Source organism: Zingiber officinale, chromosome 8A (assembly GCF_018446385.1).
Source record: "Zingiber officinale cultivar Zhangliang chromosome 8A, Zo_v1.1, whole genome shotgun sequence".
NCBI classification, from domain to species: Eukaryota; Viridiplantae; Streptophyta; class Magnoliopsida; order Zingiberales; family Zingiberaceae; genus Zingiber; species Zingiber officinale.
In genome coordinates, this window is record NC_056000.1 from 118,331,766 (window position 1) to 118,349,281 (window position 17,516).

The 17,516-nt window shown below is 39.7% G+C and overlaps 1 protein-coding gene across 1 annotated transcript; it reads right to left on the minus strand.

Annotated features, from left to right (window-relative positions):
* Positions 1-14,060: 14,060 nt before the first annotated feature.
* On the minus strand, positions 14,061-16,670 carry LOC122011160 (serine carboxypeptidase II-3-like). The gene is made up of 8 exons (XM_042567581.1): positions 16,292-16,670; positions 16,110-16,217; positions 15,728-15,990; positions 15,352-15,612; positions 14,979-15,097; positions 14,780-14,872; positions 14,397-14,502; positions 14,061-14,207 (listed from the first exon to the last, which is right to left on the minus strand). The coding sequence occupies exons 1-8, from the start codon at positions 16,668-16,670 to the stop codon at positions 14,061-14,063; spliced, it is 1,476 nt and encodes a 491-aa protein (XP_042423515.1).
* Between the last annotated feature and the right edge of the window lie 846 nt (positions 16,671-17,516).

The following is a 17,516-nucleotide window of genomic DNA, read 5'->3' on the forward strand; positions in this document are numbered from 1 at the left end:
GGGAGATACAAAGCATACTGGATGTTACTTAAGGAAGAATCCATCAAGACAAGGCTTAACTCTGAAAGATTTACAAGGGATTTTTAAATAAAGTTTATATTTAGCAATCAAAAGCATTTCAGGAAGGGGTATTCTCAAACTAGCATAAAGGAGAAGCAAGTAAGTATTAAAGTTTTCTTACACCTTGCAAGTACTTAATTACTCAGTATCAACTGCACTTTTTCCCACTGTCAGTTCTTACTTTACAAGTTTTTATGAATAATTTCCTTAAACATTTGGAAAAGGGCCTTTCAAATCTGAGGGTAGTTCTTCATTAAGCCTGCGGCGATTTATGAAAGAAAGGGGAGGCTCCCTGGGTAGATATCCACCCTCTCGTAGCTGTTGAATAACTCCCGATACGGAATGATTTAGAGCACCCACTATCCTGCGAACAAATTCCTGGGCAAAGGCTGAAGATTTTAAGTAAGCCTACCGCCACTCTTCCCACTGACTCTTTTCCTGCTCCTTATAGCTCTGGAAGTCAGCTTACAGTTTTGTGTGTTGTTCTCTTAAAACATCCTTCTCCGATCTCAGCTGTTCCAATTCCTTCTGGAGCAGTGATAACTCGTGATCTTGAGCTTTCCTCTGCTCTTGTTCCTGTAGAATAGCGAAATCATGAGAAGCCATGTCTTGAGCTTGGTCAGAAAGACAGGCATTATGAAGCTTCTCTACTTTCTCTAAGATAAGACTTTTCTGAGAAGCATCTAAGAGAGCTTTCTCTTTTAAAGCGATCTCCAATCGAAGACCGAAATACAGTCGATCCACCTGTAATTCTAAGGTTTTTCTAGCCAGCTCTTTGTCTTTTAATAGTTGCTGCCATTCTTCCAACTCTTGTTTTAGGATCCCCAACTGTTGATCCTGTAAGGCCACCTTCTCTTGTAATTAAGGCAGGTCACTAGTAGAAGAAGGAGGCGCGGCTCTCAATGTTTCCAATTGAGTTTTTAACTTCTGGTTCTCCTGATCTTTAGCTACGAGTAGCTGGTCAATTTGTAAACTTGAGGCAAGTAACTAAACAAAAAGGCAAGGTAATTAGGAATCAGTAGACAAAATTGATAGCATATAACCAGAAATACTTACCGCTATTGTCTGGTGACTGTGACGATCAGCTCGATGAGGAAGACTGAGGCCCCTTAGCTGCTCTTGACCTTGTGACCAAGATTCAGCTAATAAGCCCTGTAGTTGTAACGAGCTATAGCTAGACGGTTCAGAGGGTCGTCCCAATTGAGAAGGAAGACCCAAAGCTTGTCTGAACAAAGGTCGGGGAATGGAGGACACAGGAGGTAGAGAAGAAGAAGAAGACGTAATAGGAGGAAAAGAAGAAACAAGAGGAGCAGAAAAAGAAGTAGATGGAATCGATGGTAAGACAGGGGAGGGGGTTTTAACAGCTGAAGGACTAATATTTGGAGAAGATCTCCGACAAGGCGTCCGTTTAGCTCGAGACCTAGAGGCCAAGGGGGGCAAGGCCAATGCCAAAGGAGCAGAAAACGCAGGAGGAATATCATCCTTCTCAGGAGCAGAAATCGAGGAAGCTGAAACAATAGAAGAAGAAGGGATAAACAGGCCAGGTCTCATCATCCTAAGAGCAGGATTAGAGATAAGATGAGTGGGAGCTGTCGGGGCCTTACCTCTCTCAAGAGAGATGGGTGCTGGGACAAGAGGAGTTTGCACAAAAGTACCAAAGAAGTCGCTAAAAGGAGAAGTCTTAATAAGATTTGGCTTCTGAACTAAGGTAACAAAAGGCTCTTCTTCTTCCTCTTCGGCAAGTGAGGTAGCCTCTGCCCGTCGTTCTTCCTCTGAAAGCAATCCCAGAGTAGAAGGATTAGGATCGGATCGGCGGGTATGTAACCATTCTTCCCCAAGGCTATTGATAAAAGACTTAGTCATAGCAGAATTTTTATACATGAAGGCTGGAAGAAGAGCATCAGCTGCAATATAGATAGCAAACACCATTATCAAAAAGGATACGCTAATTAGTATAGGCAAGACAAAATAATTATACCTACCAAAGGAACTGTCCAAGGGAGTGTCAATGTGGCCTATCCCGAAAGGAAACATCAAACCCTCTTCGATCAGATGCGGCAAACTGAACTTTGCCCCTCGCAGTTTAGGTAGAGCAGACGCAACAGAGGGATCATTGAGAAGACCATGAGTGTCAGGAAGCGGAGGTAGGCCATGTATCCATTGAATAGGAAATGGAGGAGAAGAGGGAAGACGCATATAAAAAAAAAATTTATACCATTCACCTTGAGGGGGAATGCGATTAAATAGAATGGCCTTGGGACGAGACTAAAACTTAAAAACACCAACATCTACCTGACGAGGGATGAAGAAGTGATGGAAAAGACGAGGAGACAGCGGGAAATCTAACAGTTTGGATACTCCAACGAAGCCTATTAGAATGGAAAAGGATTGAGGGACGAACTGGTTGAGCAGGATAGCAAAATAACGGCTAACCTCACAAAAGAAAGGGTGAAGGGGAAATCTGAAACCTTGCAAGACTTGGTCCCTGAAGATGGAGATGCATCCTAAGGGAGGAAGGTGAGAACCCTCATGAGGAGCAGGACGGATAATGTAAGAGGGAAAACCATAAGTTGCCTGTAAGTCCAATTCTTCTGTATCTATGAGGTTGGAAGAACACGAGAGGAACCACGCCGGAGAAGAAACCGCCATAAAGAGAAGGGGTTAAAAGAAAAGGAATTGAGAAGTGAAAAGATGAACAGAAGGAAGCAGAAGAAGACTCCGTAAACCCTTGTCCCTCTTCTAGTCCTGTGCTAAAACCTCTAAACAGAAGAGACGAAAGGGAAAAGGAGAATAAAAGGTGCTCAGAATGTCAATCGTCATAAATAGGTAATAATAACAGAGAATAAAATCAAGGGAAAGAGATGAAGTTAAATAAACTTCCTCGGAAAAGGTGTAAAGTTTCCTTAGAAGTAATTTTTGAAGAGACTTCATGAAGACAAAGCCAAAATTAGTATTATAAACATAGGCTCAAAGCATGGGTGTAGTATAATATAAGTTGAGCATCGGATATTGATCAATAGATGAAACTGGGTTAAATCGAACCATCTTGATAAATCGACTGGGACAAAAAGTAACCCAGATCCGTTGACTAAAGACTCAGTATAAGCCATCGCATAGGATGTGTAATGTTAATACCCATAAGACCTGACAAGGAGGTAAATCGGTCGATTAAGATAAATCGATCGATATCGGAAGCCCCATCGAAATATCGGGCGGTACTTATATATCAGCCGGGTTATTGGAGAATTAGTCGTAGGGAAAGATTGAGCATGGATAAGCCAAGTGACATTTGGTACATTTACATGAAACCGACAAATTATCTAAAGATAAAGTAAGATTAGCAATCCAGAGATACCATTCAGAACCACATAAGTTTGTCGGAGGATCATGGCAAAGTCTCGATCCCCCTTCTTTACAATAACCGGAAATTAAGTTAGAGTTAGTTTTGGGTACAAATCAGGAGGCCTTTCTTCAATGAGTCTGCGACGGTTCAGGAAATTGAGAGGAGGAACGCGCGCTAAGTAGCCCTCCTCTTCCAATTGTCGAATTGCTCCTTTGGCCCCTGCAGTAAAAGCAGACAAGATGGATCTCACAATCGGTCGGTTGAATTCATTAGACTCAATCAGGGCAGTAGCTCGTTCTTTGTAACGAACATCTTCATGCTCCTTATAGACCACTAACGCCATCTGAGAGGTTTTCAATTCGTTTTCCCTAGAAGCAACCTCGACTTTGGTTAAATCAAGGGAACTGTTTAGAGATGCCACCTCGTTTTCTTTCAATTGCAAGGCCTTCAACTTCTCACTCAACTCTGCTTCATAATTATCTTTTAACTCGCCAAGTTTTGAGGTCAACTCTTGATTGAGGTCCGTAACCAATTTGAATTGGGCTTCAAGACTCTCAATTTGAGTTTCAAGTTGCTTCTTGGCGGCAGCAGAAAATTCGGCAGAAGACAGTTCGGTAACTTGCTGTTGCAGCCTTTTGTTCTCCGATTTCAATTTTTCATTCTCAGTGTATAAGATGTGTAATAGTCGGGAGAAACCCATGTTCTCTAGCCACCGCTGGGAGCATATTCAAAACTGTGAGATAGTATTTCAGAAACAGAAAGCAGGAGTATATAATCATACCTTATTCTCTTTATGAGAAAAGCGGTCAATCGCTTCAGGGATGGAAAGCCCCTCAAAAAGGGGACGAACCTCATCCCAAGAATTAGCAAAAGAACCCCCCAGTAATATGGGGAGGACAGGAATGGTAGAAGAGCCAGCTGAGAAGGAAGAAGTAGGGATAGATGGTGGAGCAAAAACCAAGTAAGAAGAAGGCGAAGAGGGTAAAGATCCTGAAGTCGAAATAGACAAAGGAAAAGTAAAAGAAACGTCATCAGAAGTACTAGTTTTAGGAAAAGGAGAGGTGGGAAAATTCAAGGAAGGATAAAGTTCTGCTAATGTGGGCTCATCAGAAAAAAGACCAGTTGACACAAAATCTTCTGAAGCTAGCTCATCGGCAGAAAGAATGAGCCTCCTTTTTGGAGGAGGAGCCCTGGTTAGCTTGCGTCCCGGACGCTTGCCCGTAGAAATTTCAGTTATGGGTTTATCATAGCTACCAGGGGATGTAAGCTCAATAAGATGAATAGAGGCAGATGGGGAGACAGCAACAGCTGCGGGAGACAGAATAGTGGAAGCAGTATCAGGGAGGATCTGCGCAGCAAGATCCTTAGAAGAACCTCCTGGAGCCTCATGAAGCCCCGACGAGCTAGGCACTTCAGCTAAAATAGTTGGCCCTTCACTTACAGGGGGAGGGGCAAGAGCAGCTAGGAATTCAGCCTCCTTAGCACGAAGTAGGTTCTCCTCCACGCGTAGTTCGTCATTGATCAAAGCATCATAGAAGTTCTCCACTGTATGAAAAGAAGAAATGGTTTAGGTAATTAAAAGCAGTAAAGAATGGGCAAGATGTTACCTAAGGAAATGGGGGTATCGGGTTTGACGGGGCTTAAGCCAAATAGATACAGAAGTTCAACTTTCAACCATTTTGAAATAGAGAGCCGATGACCTAGTAGCTTCTCACAATAAACGGGAAAAGAGGGAAGCAGATGAAGCTCTCTAACATCGGGTAGAGGAGGTAAGAAGGATTTCCAAGCATGAGACCAAGGGATGGGTCCGGGAAACTTTAGGAAGAAAAAACAGGATTTCCAGGCCTTGAGAGACGATGGCATATCACCAAAAAGAACCATTTTAGTTCGCGACTGGAACAAGAAAACACCAGGCTCAGAGAGTTTGGGGTAGGAAAACATGAAGAAATTCTGAGGAGTAGGAGGAATGTCTCGTAAACGGAAAAGCATGTAAGTGCCACATAGATAACGAAAAGCATTAGGTGCAAATTGTTGCAGGGGAATGTCGAAATATTGACTTATTTCAATCAAGAAAGAGGGGATAGGGAACCTTAAACCCCCTATCAACTGGTCCCTGAAGAAGGTTACACAGTTATCAGGAGGACGATGAGGACGATCAGTCGACCTTGGGATTATGATTCTATATTCTCGAGGAATTTCATATTGATGACGAATGGATAATCTAGCATTCTTATCAAAAGAGGAAGACATATGGATATACCAAGGAGCAATCGCTTCCACAGCCATGAACCGGAGTGCAAAGTAACGGATTACTTACTGGGGACAATAAAGAGGATTGTCGAGAGGTAGCGAATACGAAGTTTTTCGGTCGCAGACGACAGCAAGAGAAGAGCTTTAGAGGCGAAAATGAAGTTGAGAGGAGGATGAAGGGTTTAGGGTTTAAGAAATACACCACTGTGGACAAAATAGAATTCTTTTTACCACAGTGAACACTAAGGATCAAAAGGGCGAGTGGTTCACGCGACGTGGCGCGACGTGGCGCCCAGCGAAGGTAAGTGTCAGAACATCATAAAAAGAAGAGTATGTACATCGGATGGGACAGATCGGATAGCGAGGGGGTTGGTAGTGCCTCGAACATTCTCTCACCCGACGGAAAGTCAATCACCAATTAGAAAATTTTGAAAGAAGACGTGATCAACTGGGCCCAATAAAATAGAAAGGACAGAACTTTTTGACCGTACTCAGGCTAAAGACAAAAATATTTTAGGGGTAATATTTTAGGAAAATGACAAATTTTAATTTGGCCGTACAGAATACAAATTAGTATTTATTGAAATAACTTTAAATTAACGGAAGCAATTATGGTTATGAATGTTTCAGTCAATGAGATAACACTCGTTGGTGTAAAAATACCGAATTGTGCCAATAGTTATGATAGTTTTAGCTGTGATGAATAGCACGTAGGATACCCGAAGAGATGATGAGTGCAACACAACATCTTGTAAATAACAGAAGATTCGGTAACAAGAACAAAGCATCTGAGACAAAGGTTGGTCTTTACATTTATAATCTGATTAGATACACAGTATTACATTCCCCTCAGGAACAACAAACCTCAAATAGATAGCAAATATTACAAGCACAAGCTCTTAGAGCATTCGAAAAATTTCAATCACAACTGGTGTCAAACTTAACATGGAACGGAGATGGAAATAGCCCACTTCGTCCAAACTTGTCAAGGCGCACAAGAGGCAATATTTTGCCCTGGACGAAGAAAGCAACAAAAAACAAAAAAGCTCAAGGGCGACGAGACAGGGGAACATTGATTCATTCCATAATGGAAAAGTAAATGTAAAAACCACTTCCCCTCTCAAGCCGTATGAGCTCAGCGAGTGGAGCAATCAAGTTTAGCCCAAGGGGAACATGTGTTGTGCCCTTCACACAACACCCATGGGTCATTTGGCTGCCCCTCTATAAGTAGTGAAAATTTCTCTGAAGTCTCTTGAGTCCTTCAGAGCACCAACATCTTTGGATAAAAGATACGAACCGTGAAGCTGCATCTCTTAGGACAATCCCGTGAAATTTGAAAATGACTGAAGCAAAAATCCCAATAAACTCACACATAGATCTCACCTTATCCAACAAAAGTGGCCTCCAAGAAGGAGGATTCGGAACCATGGCCTTAGCAATAAAAGTTAGGTTGAAAGGAAAGGAGTTAAGAGGGGTAGCGATCGAAGAGAAGAGTGCAACCCTATTTATAGACCAAGAGACTCAAAAAGTCATTAGGCTGAGGTTCAGGAGATAACTATTGCACTATAAAACTGTATACCAAATCTATGAGGTCATTTCAATATCTGGAGTAGGGTCACGGGTAGGAAAAGACAAACCGAACCTGTGTCTAGTCAGTCGCCTAAACCTCCTTCGACTAGACTTAAAGGGAAGGCTAGTGATATGAGTTAGGTTTCAGAGGTTCCCTATATGGAAAGGAAGGAGGAGAGAGAATCAAAGGAGGTAGGCCAATATCGGTCGAAACATGCCTGTCGGGCAATGGTAAGGCAATATCGATCGGGACATACTTGCAGAACAAAGATAGGCTAATATCGGTCGAGACGTGCCTGCCGGGCAATGGTAAGGCAATATCGACCGGGACATACTTTCAGAACAAAGATAGGCTAATATCGGTCGAGACATGCCTGCCAGGCAATGGTAAGGCAATATCGACCGGTACATACTTTCAGACAAAGATAGGATAATATCGGTCGAGACGTGCATGCCGGGCAAAGGTAAGGTAATATCAACCGGGACAATACCTTCTTGGCAGAAGTAAGTCAGTGTCGGTCGAGACATGCCTGCTGGATGAAGACAGGCTAATATAGGCCAGTACATACCTTATGGATTAAGGTAGGATAATATCGGTCGGGACATACCTGTCTGATGAAGATCGGCTAATATCGGCCGGTACATGTCCTCAAAGTAAAGGTAGACCAATATCGACCGAGACATACTTTTAGAATAAAGACAGATTAATATCGATCGGGAATACTGTTTCAAGTGAAGAACCAACACAGGTCATTCAATCAATACCTTAGAAACATATTGAATAAAATGCAGCTTATTATTATTTTTAACATAACAGGGATACAAATAGAAGCCGCATAAGGAAGGATCATAAATGAATATGACAAATAAAATAATTCATGTTATATATCTCAGCGGGAAATATGCTTTCAGGTTGTCTCGCAGGTGCTAAACGACAAAGAAGGTACATCTGGGGTACAAAAAAAATTCCTTAAAAATTATCTTCCACAGGTACGCAGCTGATGTCATCTCATAACGAACTCTAAAAAACCGGGGTCCACTTCATGGCTACGGAGGTTATATGAAGTGGTATAAAAGGGGGAATCCTCTCCGTTGGCTGGGTAAGTTCACATCATTGTGTACTTTCACAACCCTAATTTTCTGGCTACTGTTCATCTTCTTTCTTCTTCCTTCCTTGACATCAAGAGAGATCACTAACTTGAGCGTCGGAGGGCCTAGCCAGGGATTCCCACCCCGGTCTTAGGTCACTTACGATAGCGTTGGTTGGTCTCTTGTGCGCAGGGAGCCTCGGGAGCTTGGGAGTTCGACTTTCTCCTATCTGGACGGGGATTTCTTCCTACTTATCAGATTTCCTTCGGTGACTCTGGTTTTCTTCCGATCCGCTTTGGGTTTCTCGCGTCGAGGTTCTACCGGCATTATTCTTCATCAATACGGTGGTTTTCCTTCTTTCGGATCTCCTTCGCGGTCAGCTTCTCAAACAGGATCACTGACCATCCGCTTCGGCCACCTATAGTGGTGTATGTACTGGAGGCTAGTACGATTTGTCACGGATGCAAGTCTCTCGGCCATACAGGGGTCGTGGTGTCTAGAGAGGTGGCGGGGGTGACCATGGAGAATGCATACACATTTTTACATATGATGCGCGGTGCATCTGTGGAGATATATTTGCATACATGCCTAGTAGATACTAGTTGCATGTGATTGTGAGATGTTGCACTTGTTTAAGATATGATTATTGCATATGGTTGTCATGCTATATACTTGTCATTTATTTTACATGTATATGTAGTTGTATTTATATTGCACAGGTATCATGAGTGGGTTTGTTCCATATTCGGTGAGTTTACTGATTATTGTACCTTGTGTCGTTTCCAGATTGGGTATATGTTTATCATTTTGTCAGTTGTAGTATGTGTTGTTTTTGTATGTCAGCTATGATCGTTATACCATGTGAGATAGACTAGTGCCGGTAGTTGTTTTTATTGGATATGTTAGTATGATCATGTTCTTTATTCTCTACTGAGACTATAAACTTTTGATCTCCATGTTATTTATGGTCCATGCACTATCTTTTCTATTACCCGCTGAGTTACCTATACTCACCACCGCATGTATACCTTTATGTTTTCAGGTAGCAAGTAGATGTCACTTGGAGTATATTGTCTGCCGGGTCCTACGTCATATCCAAAGATCACTTCAGGTTTTCGTTTATGTTTTACTTGTATTCGGTATTTGGTGTATTTGATTCTATTTATGTTGTTGTGGTTGTTGTATAAAGCCTAGCCGGTTAGCAGTGTGTTGATTTGTTTTGTTTGGGCTTTCCATTGTCGATTTTCTACTATGTTGGTTTTTTGTACAGTTGAGGGGGCTGTTTAATATATATATATATATATATATATATATATAACTGTGTGGTTTTGTTTATTCTTGTTCAGCCGAGTGGGATGATTATTTAACTGAGTGGTTGTGTATATATTCCAGCCGTATATGGCTAATATATTTTGTTTGTATGTATGCCTCAGATTGTCATTCGTAGAGGGGAGATACTGTCGGATTTTTGTCTGGCAGGGACTCCTCTGGGGGCGTGGCAAACCTCCCTTACCACTAGGGCTTTGCTGGTCTTTTGACAGTGAGTTTATATTTAATGTTAAATTTATCAATATTTTATGGATATGTATGAATATCTAACCCTTGTGATGATGAATCAGGCATGGTTTTTGGATATGTTCAAATTCAAAAACCATACAAAATTGAAGGAGCATGAATAAATAAGTGGAGGAATATTCCTTCACATATTAGTAATGTGAGGGATTTGTTGAATCAAGTCTTATATATAAAGGTAAATTTTGAATATTGTCACTTAAGTTAGGTTAATATACTTTTTTTAACATGTGTTTTAATAATTTAATAGGTTATGATTGACCTAATCCTTACTTAATATGATAAATCATTGGTTGAGAACCTTGATGGCTTAATGACATTCCACGTCCAATGGAGACATCACAATTTGAAGGCAACCAAGCAAGAAGCCAAAGTAATAAGGAATGTTGTAACACTATTATTCATGCAAACCAAATTAACGAGCTAACAATGGATAACATGCATTTGAATGAAAGGGTGAAAGAATTACTTGAAATAATAGAAAGTAAGGCATGCAATCTAAATCAAGTGATCATATAGATGATCTTCAATGTGTAGTAGCTTTTGGAACAAGAAGTAGGAGAGGATGTGACAGAAGTCACTATGATTATAGGGATACTTCAATTGATAGTCCATTGTTGCTCCAGATTTTACCTAAGAGGTAGTGGAGAAATATACAAATATGTGAGCCTGTGGAGAACGTTTCAACATAAATAGAGGGTAAAAAATTTATAAAAGAACCTGATGTTGTAGAGAAGGGGAAAGGAAAAATTGATGTTGATGATATGGAAGAAGAAAGAGACATTGACACATTAATGGAAAGCAATTTTGAAAAAGAGGCAAAGAAGGATACAACTAGGATTGCCCAACTTAACAAAATGAGGAAACAAGCCCTTGCAGTAAGTCTATATTTATATATAAATAGTATTTTGTTTGATTTAATTCATTAATTAAATGTATTTTATGTTTATGGGCATAGTTTATGAAGATGCAATTTAAGACTTAGAAGAAGTAAAAATAAGACGAAGATGTGACCTACTTGTTAAAACACTTGGAGAACCTAAAGTATATGAAATACATAGTTGATTTAATTAACAGATAAGTCAAGAAAATAATATGCTTCTCTAATTTAGATAATGATATAGTTCTCTAATTTAATTTTATGATTTATAGTCATTGATTTACATTACAGGTTGACAAATGAATTAGTTTGGGAGGAACCGCACTTTGGTTTAAATGTGTATTCCTTCTTATCTGGTGTGAAGGAGAGATTTTGACAAAAGGGGAGGTAATTGACATATATTATAAAAATTATAATTTTTGTGATTGTATCAATTTTGAGGGATAAGTTATGTAAAATATCGGATTAAATATTCATAGTGTTGTAAGCAAAAAAGTTGGGTAGTGAATGTATAGGTATAATTACGTAGTGTTGTTAGTTTTATATTTTTGTATGTAGTATTTGTTGTTTAATACAGTGGTATGTATGATATGAGAAGTGTATATTAAATTGTCACAGTAATAACAATACTATTGTGTAATGAACTAAAAATCACAATATCCAAATTGCCATGCTGGTGTTGATTGGTGAAAAGAGATATAACTTATACTTCACACCATATCTCTCTTCTGAAAACTCAAAACTTGGTAACGGTTGGGATTTTTTAGACATCCAAATAGGCTAGGTATAACACTGGAGGTAATATTATTTATTACCTCTAATCATTTTATAGTTTTTAAAAATTAATTAGTAAGAATAAAATAAAAAGACTTATTCTATCCATAAATTATAAATATAGAAATTATTATATGTTGATACTACTTAACTGTTCACCTATTCGTTTAATGACAAAAGAGGCTGAGCTAATTCTAGGGATGTCGGATGACATCACTCTTTAGTGCTTCTTCCGCCTCCACTTCTACTTCTTCTGCATTGCTCGGGGCATCTGCAAGGAGGTGGAAGCTCGAACTCGACTCGTCGTCCTTTTATCTCTTCTACAAGGCTACCGGCCTTGTGCACCTTGTTGTCGCGTTGCTCCTTCAAAGAAAGTTCTTGTCCCTCACTGACAAGTGGCATCTAGCCTTTTTCAAGCCAACCACAAGCGCTTGTGTGATGAGGCATGTTCAGAATAAATATCATGGATGGTCAAATCACGGTCAACAAATGAGCTGACATGCGCTCTTTGAATATCGTTGGTGAGGAGGATGAGGAGGACCTATAAAGCACTTCAACAAACAGTTAGAATGGCATCGGGGAAGGATCCCAACAAGTCTCTCCAACACTCAAGTTAGGATTTGCTTGAGATATGAAACTATAGGAGGAAGAACCAGGAGAAAGAGGGAGCTATGGAGTTGAAGAGAGTTTAGAATCCTTTGCACTTACCTTCTCTAGAGTTTATATAACTTGAAGAGCATCTCCATGTCAAATGTTGCATTTTCGTTCATCATCCTTGTATGAGCTAGTGAATGGATCTGATCTGTCAGTCATTAATTACTTCTCCATTTATCAAGCACTACATTTTTGAAGTAGGATAACCAGGAAATCAGATCTAATGAAGATAAAACTGCTTCTCTATTCATTGTCGTTGTCCGTTCTCTCTAAGAAATAGTCTCATTATTGAGGCGGTTATGCTGCTTCGTTATCTACATGCGCCCTGGGCCTGATCCGAGGATGAGAAAATGAGATCAATGTTGAGTGACCTTGAGGATAAATGAAGTCGGCAATTTAAGCCAAAACCAGGAGGATGTCGGGATTTGGAGTCGATGTCGATGATTGAGACTTAGGCGTGAATGATGTCGGTGATTGAGGTTGAGATAGGGAGGATGTCGATGACCGAGGCCGAGTACGGAGGATGTCAGCGACCTAGGTAGAGTTGGGGGAGATGTCGGGATCTGAGGCCAAGACTAGAATAATGTTGAGATTTGAAGCTGAGATCGAGACTATGCCGACGAATGAAGACGAGCCACAGGCGATGTCGGTGATTGAGACTGATTCATGGAGATTGTCAGGATATGAGGCTGAGACAGGGGAGATGTCGATGACTAAATCCAAGTCTTAGTAGTTGTTTTGTCTCCAAGCAAATTTTATTCCTTGGGCTAGATTCCTTTCAGGTCATGTTTAACCCACCTTGACTTTGATTGGCAAGCCAGTACTACTTTTAATCATATGAGATATGTGGGGAGCTATAGAAATATTCTGCTAGATCAAGGCAGTTGATAGCTGACTACCCCCACACCATGTTGGCCTGTCGCCGTATGTTGTGGTCGTTGGGCGAGAGCTGGTGCTAGTCGATGAGTGGGATGTGTTCGCCTTTTGCCTCATCGGCCAGTTCAAAATCTATGATCTAATCATTGACAACTGACAGCGAGTGATGTCGATGCCGCCCTCCTTCTGGTTTTCCTACCTTTGTGCCGCCTAACCACAGAGCGTGTTCATGTCTGGCAGGAGGGGCGTAATTAATAAGAATATATTGTCGGCGCTGGCCTATGACACAGCGACCGACGCGTGAGTGAAGTACGAGATAGCGGCCCAGTCCACATCATCGCTGCCAACAAGGAGAGAAGGATGTACTTGTGGTGCGAGAGAGATAAGGGCGAGAAAGTAGCGAGCCGATGGTCATATCTTAGGATAGTTAGCGGACGACTTCTCTAAATACTTTCAATCTTTCTTTGTCTTCTAATTTTAAGAATACAAGAGGTGTTTCAGACACTATATCTAGTTTTTTTATTATTTAAAAAATATTTTTCTAATATTTTTTTGTCATTTGATTTTACATTTTGATTCTTTAAATTGAGAATTTATATACAAATGCACAAAATTATCAATGAGTAAATAAATAAGTAATTTTAATTAAAATTTAACGTGACAAAAAGTGTTATAATTTAATACTAGAAATATAATAGGTAATTAATTATGATAGTAATTTAGGCTATTAGGCTCGACAGAGAATGGTTGGTAGCCCATTTAATTGTTGTGTCATGCTGATGACTCATAGTATGACCATTTGGTTTAGTGAACCTATCTTAAAAAATTTTTAAAAAATAAAAATGCTTTTTTTAAAAAAAAAATATTAATTATTTTTTGAAACCATGATTAAATCGAGCCAGAGATGATATTTAAAAATCATAGATTGAATTTTATGTAACGTTTGATATCATAATAAACAACCACAAATCAATTGGTTCAATTTTAAAATGCTTAAATAGCAGGTAGATGCAGCCCTTGAAGAAAACTCTTGATCATCTCCAGAGCTCGAGCTGGCTGATAACTTGGAACTTCATGTCCGGCTCCTCGAACAGTGGTAAATGTCAAATTGTGATCATACACCACAGTATATCCCCCAACCTACATATTCATAATAAAAATCATCAAAATTAATGTCATTTGTTCTACTAATCATCACCATCATTAGAGCAACGAAGGGTATCATAGAGGAAAACTTGCCATCAATGTAAACATTTTCAATAACTTGTAGATTTGAGGATAATTAACTATATATCTTATGAAAAGATTTAAAATGACACAATTGTTTACCTCACTGTTAAGCATCCAAGCTCTCCATGGAGCCTTCACTTTAAGCTTTAGCTTCTTGAGAGAGTATCTTGTGGAAGTAACAGGAACTACTCCATCAAAGTCACCACTGCACAAACCCAAGCAATGCTTAGTTAGGGACAAAAATTGATCGAAAACCCCTTCACTCGCAATCTAATGAATGGTATCTTTGTCATATGACATATGTTATGCAGAAATCTTAAAGCTATCATACTTGCAAAATTGATATATCTATATATGTTATTTTTACTTACACAATGTGTATAAGGACCACAAAATTTATACACCTATCTAAATGAAAGTATTGAAATGGAAAGTTGATTCACACCCTATGATATGATGAAGACATCTAATGATTTTTTTACCTGTATTTTAAAACCCTAATCCCATTAGATAATAATTCGTGAATAATTAGTAACATTGTGGGAGGCTGATCTGACCAACTAGGTATCACTTGGCTGCATGGAGACAAATATAAATAAATGAGTTGAATTTTCATTATTTTGTTTAAAATAAAAATAAAATTATCAAATGGCGTATTCTATGTATGAGATATGTATATACCTACAACCAGACCATGTGTAATTGAGCTTTGTGATATTGGCATGTAGAGCTTTCTGTACCTCAAGATTGTTAAGGTATGCCTCCACGTAATTAGAAGTACAAGGATCAAAATTCTCAATCTGCATTAGAATTTAAGTATAACATTGCAATATGTTAGTTAGTTCTATTCACAATTGATATGATTGAGTGAAAATTCTCAATCTGCATCAGAATTTAAGTATGGCATTTCAATCTGGGCAAATTCCAATCCAACAAGACTGCGATGAACTTCGATTCTTGAGTTAATAGATCGAATCGATTCGATCTAAATTGGCTCTAAGAATACCAGGAAAATGGGGATAATTAAATGTAAAGATGTTCAGAAGAGACAAACCGAGGGCGATTTTGGGGTCGGCGTCACGCCCGACGAGAAGCATAGCGGCGCGTATATGTTGTAGACGTCCAACTCCTCCACGGCAAGATTGGCCTCGTCGATTGCCCTATCGCACTCTGGAGCCGTCCATGGGGAGTCCGATGAGAAATTGCAGAACTTATGGATCGCACGGATGGTCTCATCGGCGATTAGCGCGTGCGTCCAGAAGTAGTCAAACGTCCCCTTGCTATCCGTCTCCTTGTTGATCACCGCGTTCCCGATCTAGGTCATTCGAAATCAATTTGAAATCGATCGAGATCCATCTTTCCCAATTTAATTTGCAATAAAAAGGAGAAGGGGTCAATCAGACTGATTGATTTCGGGATTCATTGCTTACCGCGATGCCTTTGAGGCTGATGAGGCGATCTTTGTTGTTGAGTATGGCGTGGGCGAGCTGGGGGACATAGTGGCCTGCGTAGCTCTCGCCGGTGATGAAGAAGTCCCTCCCCTTATACTCCGGGAACCGCTCGAACCAGTTGATGAGGAAAACTAGGGCATCGGTTGCCGTCCTACGGTCTCCACTCCTGGCGTAGTCCGACGTGGTGTTGGAGTAGGAGAAGCCGACGCCGGCGGGGCTCTCTAGGAACAAGACGTTCGCCACTGCATTGCACAATGCACGTCAGTCGTTCGAGGTAATGCCAAAGCAGAAACCTTTTTTCACTCTACTCCTTAAGCTTTAGGAAATAACATATATATATATATATATATATAATCCTAACCTTCGTTCCAAGCGTAGGGATTCCTGTACAGAGTTTTGCCGTCGCTCATGACCCGAAACGGCCCGAGCTCCTCCATGGCGCCGTACCCCAGTGACGAACACCCCGGCCCTGCACCCACCCACGCCACAACAATCACCACTGTATCGATCGAAAAGCAATGTCATTTTCTACAATTTCCGTACCTCCATTGAGCCATAGCACAATAGGCTTCGACCCGCTGTTCTCGGTAGCCCCGGCAAAGTAGTAAAACAGAGCCCGTCCGTTGGCTCTGTCAACTGTGACATACCCAGCGTACTGATCGAAATTCACCCCTTCCGGCTGGCCAGGCAATCCAACAACCTTGTCCCCCTCCTTCAGCCTGCTATTGTCGTAGACCTTCGACTTCAGGCCGGATACCGAAAGAAGACTGCTCGCCCATGAAGAAGATGAAGAAGAAGACCTCCCTGCTCCGTTGTTAAAGTAGAACTTGTACAGCGCATCTCTCTGCCTCACCGCGCCGGAAGCCACGCAGTGTAAGAAACAGAGGAGGAGGAGGAAGAGACAACTGAAACTTGGCTTCATTGTTTGATTGGGAATGAGGACTGGAATGGAATAGAATCTTATTTATGGGATGAATCATTGGATAATTATGGGATGAATCTTATTTATGGGATTGATTCTTGTTGTAGCCGGTGGAGATTGATGTGTTTGCTTTGTTTGGCAATGGACTCTGTAAAAGGAAAACGAATGATTAATTTTGAACAAACATTTTCAAAATTAAAAGAATTTTAAAAAAGATTCCACTGTTTTATCAATATTTATACAATGAAATAACGTATGGTAAATAGTAATTAAAAGATCTTAGAGTTGAAACATGCATAATTAATAATGAGTTTCCATGTATATTCATATTTTATTTAAATCTAATTTATTTTTCCCTTAATTTTTATCAACTTTTACTACTCACTGGATTATTCAATCATTTATCATAATAATTAAATCTAATTAATTTTAGCTCCTCCTGTGAATCACATATATAATGATCTAATTAGTTTTAGCATGATTATTAACTAATTAAATTAAGTGAGGTTAAATTAATAATGAATTTAAATTTTATTTAGTTAAGGTTAAATTATTTGATTTTAAATTTGATTTCGAATTAACTAAAATGTTAAGTTAAGTATGGATTAACTGGTTATGGATTAATTAAGATTAGATGTATTAGTTCAAGATTAATTAAGTGTAAGTCAGAATTATTTAAGTTAGAGTAAATTAGTAATTAAGTTTAATATTTACAATTATTACTCAAATTTTGGTATATTAAGTGTAATTATGAACTGTTTAATTGAATTTGCGGTTAATTTATCAAGTTTGATTTGAATTAATATTCTTAGTTAAATTAAGATTTATTCATTAATTAAATATAAA